This window comes from Penicillium arizonense, assembly GCF_001773325.1.
Source record: "Penicillium arizonense strain CBS 141311 chromosome Unknown PENARI_contig003, whole genome shotgun sequence".
Classification (NCBI taxonomy): domain Eukaryota; kingdom Fungi; phylum Ascomycota; class Eurotiomycetes; order Eurotiales; family Aspergillaceae; genus Penicillium; species Penicillium arizonense.
This window is the reverse complement of record NW_019173280.1, coordinates 1,581,471-1,594,433: the sequence shown is the minus strand read 5'-3', so window position 1 is coordinate 1,594,433 and position 12,963 is coordinate 1,581,471. Positions and strand designations below refer to the sequence as shown.

Sequence of the window (12,963 nt, the reverse complement as noted above, 5' to 3'; positions counted from 1 at the left end):
CAATTTGAGCATTTGAGAGTTTTGGTCAGAAGGGAAAGTATGGGAAAGAGCACAACTGTGCGATAAATAAGGAAGAAAGGCAGATTAGGACATTATGCTATTCCTAAAAACTACAAAAAGAGAGTTGACCTTCATATACTTATTGTTCTCTTTCTCCCCCCATTTCCTATCATTTTGCAATACAGTAGCATAGGGTACAATTCCTATAAGTATGACCTGATGTTAGGGTTGAGATGCCCGCCTGGCTCCCCGGAAGCTCTGATTTATAAAGCTCCTGGGCTCTATGCATCTTATGCGTCGTAGATGGCACATACAATCTGAAATCATGTACGAACAACCTGCATGGTCTTCACTTGATAGCGGGTGGCATATACAAAATGTGAAATCCTCTGCAAATATGTATGGTCCTCACTTAACAGCGGGTGGTATGTACAAAATACGGAATTGTCTACGAATAACATGTATCTTCAATCAATAACTTAGCAGGTGGGCAGCGATACTTCGGACTGGAACATATTAATCCGAAACCAGCCAGAGTCGCAGAGGCCTCAACAAGTGGGCCGCAAGGCATCAAGGCACCAGAACTTTCAAATAACCATAACCAGCAGCGTCATGATAAAAAAAAAGCCTCAGTACCCATTCACAGACGGTATGTAGTAGCAGCATATAAGTCTATTCCAGCTATTGAGTGTCACAGTAATCAAAAAAAGACCAAGGCTCAGTTTATTAGTATAACCGGAACCCCAGTGTGACAGGGATTCCAAACAGAATTGGGGGCATTCCCAGCTGATCATACATGAGGAGCGCGATGAAATGAAGCAAATACACTGAACTGACAAGCTACATAGACATAAATTGCCATCGTGCTCTTTTATACTTCACATACTTTCAGATAACCTGATTGGGCCGAGCTCCTTGCCGGGCTAAACCCAATACGGAGTAAAGTGGACAACGCGTCAAGCGCGTTTTCTCCTTCTCCATACCTTCAGTCCGGCCACATCTGCAGCAATGAGCGACAGTGAAGCAAGCAATTCTCCCAAGCAGAGGGCCTCCGCCAGTGAGCGAGCTCAATGGATGACCAAGGGAGCCCTGGTCCGCGACGATTCCGACGACGAGCTGGGGGTTGAGGACCTCCCGTGGGAATGGGTCTACGATGCGAATGAAGTAAAGGAGGAGGAAGGCAACGATGGGAGCCCACAAAAGCGGGGCCGGAGACGTTCTTCACGACCTGCTCCCCAGCGCCGGAGGATTGTCGGGGCGCGGATGGGCCGATTCGAATGCAAAGTTGGCGAGGTGATCCTCTTGAAGTCTCCGGAGGCTGGAAAGGACTGGGTGGGCGTCATCACCGAGTTCGTGGAGGAGGAAGATGAAGAGGAAGAGGACGAGGTTGTCAAATCCGCCAATATTATGTGGTTCGCATCGCCCGACGAATTCATGGGCACCCGAAACAAACGCCGCACCGATGCCTTGCCCAACGAGCAGTATATTACCCTCGATTTTAATACCAACCCTTTGACATCAATCAGCGGGAAGGGTATTGTCATGTCACAGAATGCGTTCTATAAAAGATACCCGAACGGTCCACCGAAGAATAAAACCGAATTGGCGGAATACAACAAGTGTATTGTTTGTCGACGAGGTGTGAACCAGGTCCAGGGAAGATACACGGATGAGTTTGTGTGGGAGGAGGTATACAACCAAGACAGGATCCATGATCTGATCGATCTGGTCAAGGAGGGCTTGAAGGGTTCGAGGAAACGCAGGGCTGCGGACGACGAGGTGAGTCGCAATGCATAGTCTAGAAGCAGAAGCTGTGGTACTAATAAAGGGTCTACAGTACGTCGACAGCAAGGAGATTGCAGCTCCCAGCACCCCAAGGAAGAGACAACGACTGGCGACAGGGAATGCTACGCCGCAGTCACAGCGCAAAAAGGCCTTGACCACCCCAACCCACAAACGGTATGAAATGGCTCAAGAAACAGTGATCAAACAACGCTGACAATCTGCTAGGATCGTGGTCAAGAAGCCCCTTGAGTTCACACCACTGGGCACACGAGTCCTTTCCCCTACGCACTTCGCATCCCCCTATCGTCAAGCCCGCAACCTGCTTCACGTCTCAACTGTTCCAGACTCACTGCCATGCCGAAAGACTGAATTCAACACTGTTTACAACCACCTCAGCGCTGCTATCATGGAGGGCACAGGTGCCTGTATCTATATCTCAGGTACCCCCGGTACGGGCAAGACAGCAACAGTGCGCGAAGTAGTTGCACAGCTGAATGGCGCCGTGCTTGAAGAAGAGATGGACGATTTCATCTTTGTTGAGATTAACGGCATGAAAGTCACAGATCCGCACCAGTCCTACTCCCTATTGTGGGAAGCCCTGAAGGGTGATCGAGTCTCGCCCTCCCATGCACTTGATCTGCTTGAGCGGGAATTCTCCCACCCCTCGCCTCGCCGGGTATCTTGTGTGGTGCTTATGGATGAGTTGGACCAACTGGTTACAAAGAACCAGTCCGTCATGTACAATTTCTTCAATTGGCCTGCTCTCCGCCACTCTCGACTGATTGTATTAGCCGTCGCAAACACCATGGATCTTCCCGAGAGAACTCTCAGCAACAAAATCTCCAGTCGTCTCGGTCTAACCCGTATCACCTTCCCAGGATACAGACACACAGACCTTATGGAGATTATCAGTACCCGTCTCGCTAACGTCCCCGGCAACATCGTGGACCCAGATGCCGTCCAATTCGCCAGTCGGAAGGTAGCAGCCGTCAGCGGTGACGCCCGAAGAGCCTTAGACATCTGCCGCCGCGCCGTCGAAATCGCCGAGCAAGCGGCTGACGAAGCTGCCGCGGCAGAGGACACACAAAAAGAAGAGACAGAGTCATTGCCTCCCACACCGAGCAAAACTCCTGCCCGACGCAACAAGGCATTGGCAGCAGTGGCGGCCAATGACCTACCAACCCCCAAAACCGGACCCGCAAAGGGCCAACCAGGCCGAGTAACCATCGCCACGATCAAGCAAGCCATCCACGAAGCTACATCTACCCCCCTCCAACAATCCCTCCGCTGCCTGCCTCTATCGGGCAAGCTTTTCCTCGCTGCACTTCTAGCCCGAGTGGCCCGAACAGGTATCTCGGAATCGACATTTGGCGACATCCTAGACGAAGCACGCCGCATCGCCGATGCAGCTGTTGCCGTTGCTGGTGCCGCCGGTGCTGGCGTGAAAGAGTTCCTGCTAGGTGGCGGTCCCAGCGCTCGAGTGCGTTCCATGGGATATGCGGCTATGGAGCTTATGAACTCGGGTATTCTTGCGCTGGAGCAGGGTACTGGGTCTAAGAGTGTACTTGGTGGTACTACGATTCCCACAAGGGGTGACCGCAGCAGCAAGGTTCGGCTTAGAGTTGCGGCCGAGGATGTTAGGTCTGCATTCCGGGAGGATGTTGAGGCTAAGGGCCTTGGTTTGGGTATTGAGCAATGATGGCGGTGGGGTTTTGTTATTGGTCCGCTGATATGTTCAAGGACGCATTATTTGGAGTCAGTGTTATCGCACTTTAGTTTGCATATGATACCCTTTCGGTCAACTGGGCTTTTTCACTGTAGATTGACATCCATCTCAGGCAGAATTCGAATCTTACGCATGTTATCTTCTTATATGTCTGACATGTTTGGTAGATAGAGCATCGCTTCACTCGATTGAAATTTGTATAGTACAAAACGACTTCAGTTTCTTTTTGAAAACATGAGCCTTTCCAGGAAATAGCTCCCCAAACATATCTGTGTGGTTCAAACCCCAGGATTGACCACAGACCACGCTGAACTCCACATAGTGCCGATACAAGAACTTGATGGCGAAACAAAAAGAAGGGTATTAAGAAATCGGAACATAGATCACGATGGCTGGTTATGCTGGTGATTGCTCTAGTACCGTTGTCTACCAAGAGTGGGAGCCCATTGAACGGGATGAGTCTCAGGTGTGGCATTCTCATCCTGCTTCCAGACCTTGATGGTCTTATCAGCTTCACCAGTAATGAGACGCAGACCGGTGCGATCGAAAGTAGAAGCCATGATACCAGCTTCGGCTTCGAGGGAACCTGGTTGCGCAGTGGTCTCGACAGACTGGAAGCGGTGGCCGGTTTTCCAGTCCCAGAAAGACATGGAGCCGTTGTCACCACCAGAGAAGAGGACGTTCTCGTCGTTTACGGCGAGGGAGTTGATGACTGAGTTCTGGCCTTCGAAGTTCTGCATGAAGTCGCCCTTGGGGCACATCCATTGCTTGATGCTTCCGGTACTGGCACTGGCGAAGGTGAATTCGGAGGGGTGGATGGCGATGTTGCGGACACCCTTCTTGTGGTGTGTAAGGACGCCCATGCTCTTTCCAGCAGCCAGATCCCACAGACGGACCGTGGAATCCAGCGATCCAGAGATGATTTGTGGATCGGCTTCTTGACATTTGATGTCCGCGACAGTGCCTTTGTGTCCGCCCAGAACGTGGACGTTGCTCCGCGTCCGCATATCCCAAACTCGACACACACCATCACGACCACCTGTAACTAGCAGATCAAGACGAGGATGCAGGGCCAGCGTGTAAACGCCACTCAGATGACCATGGTAGTGACGAATAACCTTGTTGGTTTCCAGATCCCAACACTTAACCATCTTATCCTCACCACACGAGAAAAGGTACGGATGCCGAGGCGACACCGCCAACCCACGAACCGTTGAGATATGACCAGTAAGCGTAAGACGCAAAGAACCCGTCGCCAAATTCCAAATCTTGATTGTGCGATCTCCCGCTCCACTAGCAAACCACTGGTTGTTCGGCTCGACAGCCAAAGCCCGCACCCATCCCAAGTGTCCCGAGATAACGCGCATCAGCTTCCAAGGCGCGTGCCAGTCCGGCTTCTGTTGCTTTGTGGCCGACGGCCTTGTGATCAAGCTCTTGGGCTGGTCTTCGGCCGCGGCTGCGCCTGCGCCGCCAGCCGGCCGCTTCACAAGTGACATCGAGGCACCGCTGCCATCTGCGGGTGTCTGTGCCTGGATCTTTGGCCGTTTCGTCCGCCCGGCTGCGGCCTTCGCTTGTTTTTCTGCGAGTGCGCGTGGTAGTTCGGTGACATCTTCGTATTCTGCCTTTCGTCGGTAGGAGACGCCAATTGATCCGTCTGTCAGGGTCGAGGGTGTGACCATCAGGTATTCTGTGCCGAAGAGCTCGGCTGTGCGCTTCGCTGATGTGCGCACGGCATCTTCGGCGGACTGGGAAGGTGGGTAGTCCATTTTTTGTGATTGGAAGGATGGGAGGGAGGTAAAGGCGTGTCTCGAAGAGTAGAAGCTCCACAGAGCCGCGGTCGGTCGCGCGCGCGGTGAAAACCCTGCGGTGGGTTGGTTTGTGAGAATCGGGTGTGAGACGAGTTCAGTGCATCAGGATTCTGAAAGGCGATGGATCTTGGCGTGACACGGGGTCGATTGCGAGGCAAGGCAATGGTTGTGGGAGAAGAGGATATGCATGAATCTTTGCCGGAGTTCGAGTGGGTCTGCTGCCTGAGGCAGGCAGCCAACATTTATACACTCGACGTGGAATTCTTGAACAGACGCTTAATCACTGCAAGTGGAAACATGGCCCGGTACTTCTTCTCAACCTGATCTTTTTAAGCACTTAACACCATCTATTCCTCCCCCGCCTCCCATTTCCTCCTCAGCGAACTCCGATATTCAACAGTTCAGCTGACTCAGCCATCCTCCTTATCGCAGCTCTTATCACTTTCCTTCTACAAAGTCGCCCAAGTCGCCATGGATTCCCAGAAGTTCGCCCTGCATGAAGCTGCGAGAGAAGGCAGAGGTAATTGTGATATTTGCGTGAACGTGGCAGTATACTAACACTGTATCTCAGACCAGGTGGTTGAGTCATTGCTCAACGTGAGTCTTCCGATCTAGGCTGCCCCGCAGAACAAGACAACCTATACTAGCATTTGTCCTGGTTGATATGATGTGAAGAGTATTGACAGCTGGAATAGACCAATCCCAAGTCTGCACTCGTCAAAGATGATGATGATCGCCTCCCAATCCACTGGGCTACAGCGTACAACCGACTCCAGGTAGTGGAGTTGCTAATGGGTGCCAAAGGATTCGATCCCGACGTCGAAGTGAGTGTCTCTCCTACAATATCAGCATCTTGGTGACATGAATCCCGGATTTTCAAGATATGAATATTTTCACGGGAAAAGTACTGATCTGATATAGGATGGTTCGGGTTGGACCCCTCTTATGATTGCAGCCAGCTTGAAAGATGCCGCAGGTGATGCGATTATCGAAATGCTCCTGCGAAAAGGCGCCGACGTTTCAATCAAAAGCAACTCAGGACAGGTCAGTATCCCGGGGGATATTCACCACCACCCAGCGGGCATTTGAATTGACTTGCCAGCAGAATGCCCTTCACTTCGCCAGTTCCAAGTCTAACACTTCTACTGTTCGCACATTGATTGCCAACAAATGCAGCGCCAGAGTGAAGGATAAGCGCGGCCAACTACCCCTGCACAGAGCAGCAGCTGTCGGTTCTGTTCCTATCTTGAAGATCCTTTTAGAGGAGGGTAAGAGTCCGGTTAACGCAACGGATGGCGACGGATTTACAGCACTTCACCATGCTATCTCTGAGGGACATGGAGATGCGGCAATCCTGTTGTTGAAGTCTGGAGCAGAGCCAGAGAAGCGAGATAGCGATGGGAGATTGGCAATCGAGCTAGTTCCTGACGAAAAAGTACGTACCCCTTCGGCGTAGTCGTGATACGGGTATCTAACTTTTATGCTACTACTTAGGTCAAGCAGTACATTCTACGAACAGCAGAGCGCGAAGGAATTGAACTACCCTGATCGGAGTCTGCAGACGCTAAAAATAAGCCTGCCGTTATACCTCGGGATCTGCTTCCCCGCATCTCAGCCTAATTGATCATGCTCACGAATATGATAATTCTAGCATTTCAAATATGTTTAGCTCCATTTTTTATGTCACAATACGTACTGTGCGTTGGTAGAATGTGATTGAATTAAAGGACTGCAGATGGTTCCCCCACGCGCTGTGACATGGGCTGCATACACACAGCCGGCAACCAAATGAGGGGCCTCGGCAATTACTGCGATCAGCAAAGAGTATATATAAGCGAAGGCTTGGGCTTGCGGAGAAACAGTCATGAGCAGTGTCCTCCCAGAATTCTGAGAGTTTGAATCCCCTCCGAGCTGCGACTTTTACTACAATCACCATGTCTACTCCAGTTAACACACGTCTCCCGGTGGGAAACAAAGACTTTACCAATGCAACTGTCGTGATCATCGGTGCTGGAATATCTGGTACGCTTGACAGCCTAATAATAGTAAAGAACAGCACTGATTTTGCAGGCATGTGCATGGCAATTGATTTGATCAAGCGCAATAACTGTCACAACTTCGTTATACTTGAGAAGGGTAGCAGCGTTGGCGGAACTTGGAATGATAATAAATATCCTGGATGCTGTTGCGATGGTATGTCTTTCCTTCTGTTTATTCAGCTTTGTCAACTAACGTAAATGTTGGTGATATATAGTCTGGAGCTCACTGTACAGCTATTCCTTTGAGCAAAACCCCGATTGGTCAAGGGAATACCCTGGACAAGAGGAAATCCATGTGAGTAATGCTAAAACATTCTGCGTCTCACTGTTGCCTATGAAAAATTGTTAATTCTTGCGAAATAGGCATACCTAATGCGTATTGCAGAGAAGTACGGTCTTTACAAGTACATTCGATTCAACTCCACGGTAGAAGAAGCCCAATGGGATGACAACGAATCCAACTGGAAGACCAGCGTTGTGGTCACAGGAGAGAAGGATAGCGAATATTCCAACTCCTACATCCTCAAGTCCGACTTTCTCATTTCCGCCGTCGGCCAACTGAATCTCCCACGTCAGCCGAGCATTCCAGGACTGGAAGATTTTCAGGGCAAGATGATGCACTCTGCTCGATGGGATTGGAGTTACGACATAACAGGAAAGCGAGTCGCAATCATTGGAAATGGTGAGCTCAAAAGAAGCACTGTACATCATCTATCCGCCCCTAATATGTTGCTATAGGAGCAACCGCCGCCCAAATCGCCCCAGAAGTAGCCCAAATCGCCTCCCACCTGACAATCTACCAGCGAACTCCAAACTGGATAATCCCCCGAGGCGATGGACCAGTATCCGCCTTCCAAAGAGCCCTATTCAAATACTTCCCACCACTCCACTGGCGCAAACGGGCCCTCCAAATGGACTTCCGTGAAAACTTCCACACAGTAATCAAAGACGATAACTCACCCTTTGCCCAAATGATCCGAGACATGTCCACAGCGAGCATGAAAGCCCAACTCGCCACCAAACCTGAGTTGTGGGAGAAGTTGGTCCCGGACTATGCACCAGGATGCAAGCGAATTATCATCACCGACGATTACTATCCCACTCTTGCGCGAGACAACGTGGAATTGGAGACGCGGCCGATTACGCATATTACCGAGACTGGGATAGAGGTTGAGGGCTTTGATGAGCAGGAATATGATTTAATTGTTCTTGCTACCGGCTTTAGGACGGTGGAGTTTATGCATCCTATTCAGATTTACGGTGCGAATGGGCGTCCTTTGCAGGATATTTGGAAGGATGGGGCTGTGGCGTATAATGGGGTTACGGTTGAGGATCTGCCTAATTTTGGGATGTTTTATGGTCCTAATACCAACCTTGGTGAGTAGCAGAAGTCCTCTCTTGGTGAATGCTTACTTCATCATTCTGACGGGTTTATAGGACATAATTCTATCATTCTCATGATAGAGGCACAGTCACGATATTTGAATGGGATTGTTGGTGAAGTGATCCGGGCTCGTCAAAAGGGCAAAACATTGTCGCTGAAGCCAAAGCTGGCAGTGCTGAAGACTTTCAACGAGAAACTCCAGACTGCGTTGCGGAATACCAGCTTCGCGGATCCAAATTGCAACAGTTGGTACAAGAGAGATGACGGTGTCATTACGAATAACTGGTCTGGGACTGCGATTGATTATCAGCTTAATCTGTCGAAGGTGGAATGGCAAGACTATGTTGTTGACGGCACCGGAAAGGGTGATGTCGAGGGCAAGGCTACAACGAAGCTTGGTCGCGTTCGTGAAGAGACTTTACTTAGCGATACGTCGTTGTTGATCGTAGGCGCCGTGAGCCTTCTATCGGCGGTTGGTTATTTTGCGGCTCGGTCTAAGATGCTAAAGGCACGCTAAAGAGATTAGTATTATGAGTACTCGTACACGTTATCAAAGAGAATGCATGGATGTGACCAAGAAGTATACAAATGCAGAGAATCAGCCTGCATTCTCGTAGGATCTACTACCGTTGTTTCCATTTCTTCTTTCCTTCACTTTCCCATTCCCATATATTGCCGACAACCTTTGCCTCGCTACTAGACTATCACAATGATGAAAGCAGATATTGAGTACCTGAATCAAATGTTATGTGCTTAAACATTGAATGAGTTCTTCTCTTCTGTATTTGATTTATTGACTGAGACAGACTAATCATAAATCAGAACTTATACCTGGGGCATATTGATGCCTTGATGCCCGAGTAATAACCTCCTGTTTGCTCCTATAAGTTATCATTAGATTTTTCGTTCCCAGCTTGGCCACCAGGTCAATGGTCTAGTGATAAAGCGTCTGACACCTGTAAATATTCATGATGCATTCAACCTAGATTCACCTGTAGAACATATAAATATCAATTGCGAACATTATCTTTAGTGTGTTTCTTTGCGTTTCTCTTCTTATTTTGAAGGCTGTATCAAGTTTGCTGTTTTTTACCCACAGAGAGAAACAATATCCTCGGGAACATATGGCTTCAGAATGCCAATGAGATCTGAAAGAGGAACCCAGTCAAGAACACCATGGATGCTTCTGACAGGTTGACCGCTGTACAAGACCCGGGCGTAGAGCGACTTTTCCTCGGTTTCCCAAACCTCAAACGCAATATTCGACGCCATAGCCGGCCAGCGTAGAGCGGCAATTCCAAGAGAGCCCAGGATGGGACCAATGTCACCATCATGAACGAAGATATGACTGTAATCAACGGAAGATTTCCCATCTTGCACAGCCTGCAGACGAGAAACAATCTCACCGATGAACAGACCTTCAACAACCTGGATGTACTTGACCACATCTGGATTCGTGCGCCAGTAGTAATTCCACTCCCAGTCCCCGGCACGGAAGACCTCCTCAGCCATCTGCATTGTAACACAAGCAGACGAGTTCGAAACACTGCAGGGAAGCTCGTACCCATTACAAAGGCGAGCCTGGAAGTTATCCGAGAAATGGTCAAAGGTACTCTGCCATGAACTGCTTGTCGCGCCGAGCATAGATCCAAGCTTCGTGCGCAACTCCGCGGTGACACTCAAATGCTCCTTCCACAGTGCTGTGGACTGCAGAGAAGAAAGTGTGGAGCTGACAGCAGAACAGGAATACCCTTCATTGACAGTGTCAACGGAGGTTACCATTTGATGCAGGGGCAGTGCACCCTTGTAATCGGGCCACACGCCACGCAAGACCGCACCAGCCGAAGCCTGCGTGAGAGCTGAGTCACTGGATCGGAACCAGACCCGGTCGTTGGGCTTCTTGGGGATCAGACCGAGTTTCTTGCCGTAGACGGCCCACAGGTCCTTACCGTGCTGATATCCATCTTGGATACCGCCGATGGTGATCTGGGGGTATTGACATGTTCCGTTCACGCCGGGCGTGAAGGGGTTGGAGGGGTCTTGGTATGTTTGCGCATACATTGGCACAGGCTGGATGCCGCTTGCGCTGTTGGGGCCTGCATAGAGATACGGGCGCACATTGTCGCATTCGTAGGCTTGGTTCTGGGCGTCGTTAGCTCTGGATATGTATTTAAGGCAAGAACATTGACCCACTTCTCCGCCAGGTAGAATATTGTATGGCGAACGCCTCTGGTGACGCTGCAGATACTCCAAGTAAACAAGCTTTCCCTTGGCTGATCCCTTGATTAAAGCTTCAGGCAGGGTATACTCCTCTGAGCGAGGATGCGGCATGAAGCAGTAATCATAGGTCCCATAGGGGTCTCCAGCGGTCGGTCCATTTGTTGGGGCTTTGTAAATACCGCCATATGTCCCAATGGTGCTGTTGCTGATGTAGGCAGTGTCATTGAGATTTGGCGGGTAAAAGGTGTCCCCGGGTGTGAGCGCCAGCACAGGACTGACTGCGGAAAGCAAAGTGAGACCGCGCATGTTGAACAGAGGCTGAGGCAGTAAAGACCAAGTATCGCGCAGACTCGTGAATATAAACATGTTGTGCCATGCCACTACTGCCCACCCGAGGAGAAACAGACTCCACAGTCCGCATGCCAGTCGCGACCTGTCAATTAGTGCACGTGGGAACGACAGCTCCATCTAGCAATCCTCAACTCCTGTGTGGCGTCCACTATCGACAGTATTCAACTATTTCGACACATAGTTGCGTGGTTGACGTTGGGTTGACTGATCTCATTTCCGATTTCCGAAATCGCTTGGCGTTGCCCGCATATCCAGGGGTTGAAGCTGATGCCTTCCCACGGTTCACTGAATCACAAATCATTGTTGATTTTTGTCCAGAAAAACAATCATGTGGAAGGCTTCGAGTTTCATAGCTATCGTGGCTTTGTGTCCACTGGTATCTTCTGCCCTGGCTGATTTCGCCCTTCACAAGATCCTCAGTGATGCAACCCCGATCTTTGGATCTTATGTTAAGGAATCTGGCCAAAAGGCCGAATGGATGAAGGCATACCCGGATGATACTTTGCTTGTCCACATGAACATTCCTGGCACACACGACAGCGCAACATGGAATTATACACAACCGACACAAGATGCACTGCGAGGTATCACAGACTTGAACCAGGTCACTGTCCCAGTGCCAGAGACATTCCGCTGTCAAGAGCTGCCATTGATTGATATGCTCAATATGGGCATCCGCGCCTTTGATCTGCGCTATGCCCTAGATCCGACCAACTCCAGCCTCATCTTCTACCATTCGCAAGCCCTACTCTCGGAGACAGCCACGGTCGACGACGTGCTGTTTGGGTTCTATCAGTGGCTGGATGACCACCCATCAGAGACAATATTTCTCTCATTTCAGCATGAGAGCTCGACAGCTCGCTATGCCTCCGACGATGCGGCATCACAACTGAAGATGTACAACGCCCTTACTTCTTCCGCCGCGCGTCATTATTTCGTCCAGACTAAGGGTCAACTAGGCACATTGGGCGATGCACGTGGAAAAATTACCCTCCTGCGCCGGTTCGACCTGAACAAGCTACCCGATTCCTACACAGCCGCACTTCCCGGTTTGCATTTCTCGCCTAGCCTGTGGACAGACAACGGACCGGATATTAGCCTGGAGTATAATACGGATAAGCATTTGACTGCGTACATTGAGGATTACTATCAGCCTCTTACGCCCACAGGATCAAGCGCGATCGAGAATATCAAGTGGAAGTACAATGCTACCGTGGCAAATATCGACAAGGCCACCACACAACATCCAGATAGTCTCTTTTGGACCTGGGCATCTGGTACGAATCTTGAGAACAGTCCGCCTGACTGGCCTCGCATCATGGCTATAGGAAATGGCACTGGATACACTCCAAATGGTGGGGTAAACCAGCACCTACTGTCCTATCTGAAAGAGCAAAAAGGCAAACGGGTGGGGATTGTGATGTTTGATTTCTTTGACCGGCCTTCTGACTTGACTGATACATTTTTGGCTCTCTGAAGAGACGAGATGTTTTTCAATGAAACACAGCGGCTGGTATTAACAACAACATTGGAGCCACTGTAAATACCAAAATCATCTAGACTATCCCATAGAAGGGATATGCATGCACATTTCTTTTATAGAGCTACCACGAAAACCACCAAGACAGTATTTCCACGCGCAACAGCCGC

At 50.0% G+C, this 12,963-nt stretch overlaps 6 protein-coding genes across 6 annotated transcripts; 4 read left to right on the top strand and 2 right to left on the bottom strand.

The window, feature by feature from the left end:
• Nucleotides 1–1,008: 1,008 nt before the first annotated feature.
• PENARI_c003G09707 (origin recognition complex subunit 1) lies at nt 1,009–3,484 on the top strand (the record flags this gene model as incomplete). The annotated part of the gene is made up of 3 exons (XM_022628681.1): nt 1,009–1,779; nt 1,838–1,959; nt 2,011–3,484. 3 exons carry the CDS (start codon nt 1,009–1,011, stop codon nt 3,482–3,484), a joined length of 2,367 nt encoding a protein of 788 aa, XP_022491768.1.
• A 440-nt stretch (nt 3,485–3,924) lies between these two features.
• On the bottom strand, nt 3,925–5,277 carry PENARI_c003G11066 (WD40 repeat domain-containing protein; the record flags this gene model as incomplete). Its single annotated transcript, XM_022628765.1, has 1 exon — nt 3,925–5,277. The coding sequence occupies one exon, from the start codon at nt 5,275–5,277 to the stop codon at nt 3,925–3,927; it is 1,353 nt and encodes a 450-aa protein (XP_022491930.1).
• Nucleotides 5,278–5,790: 513 nt separating this feature from the next.
• On the top strand, nt 5,791–6,867 carry PENARI_c003G11143 (ankyrin repeat domain-containing protein; the record flags this gene model as incomplete). Its single annotated transcript, XM_022628775.1, has 6 exons — nt 5,791–5,839; nt 5,891–5,916; nt 6,015–6,143; nt 6,241–6,363; nt 6,425–6,754; nt 6,814–6,867. The coding sequence occupies 6 exons, from the start codon at nt 5,791–5,793 to the stop codon at nt 6,865–6,867; spliced, it is 711 nt and encodes a 236-aa protein (XP_022491813.1).
• Nucleotides 6,868–7,253: 386 nt separating this feature from the next.
• PENARI_c003G05697 (flavin-containing monooxygenase) lies at nt 7,254–9,259 on the top strand (the record flags this gene model as incomplete). Its single annotated transcript, XM_022628392.1, has 6 exons — nt 7,254–7,341; nt 7,390–7,512; nt 7,574–7,653; nt 7,722–8,040; nt 8,097–8,735; nt 8,796–9,259. 6 exons carry the CDS (start codon nt 7,254–7,256, stop codon nt 9,257–9,259), a joined length of 1,713 nt encoding a protein of 570 aa, XP_022491755.1.
• A 572-nt stretch (nt 9,260–9,831) lies between these two features.
• On the bottom strand, nt 9,832–11,328 carry PENARI_c003G06146 (histidine phosphatase family protein; the record flags this gene model as incomplete). The annotated part of the gene is made up of 2 exons (XM_022628425.1): nt 9,832–10,884; nt 10,936–11,328. The coding sequence occupies 2 exons, from the start codon at nt 11,326–11,328 to the stop codon at nt 9,832–9,834; spliced, it is 1,446 nt and encodes a 481-aa protein (XP_022492096.1).
• A 313-nt stretch (nt 11,329–11,641) lies between these two features.
• Nucleotides 11,642–12,790, top strand: PENARI_c003G03436 (phosphatidylinositol-specific phospholipase C; the record flags this gene model as incomplete). The annotated part of the gene is made up of 1 exon (XM_022628235.1): nt 11,642–12,790. One exon carries the CDS (start codon nt 11,642–11,644, stop codon nt 12,788–12,790), a length of 1,149 nt encoding a protein of 382 aa, XP_022491986.1.
• Nucleotides 12,791–12,963: the final 173 nt, after the last annotated feature.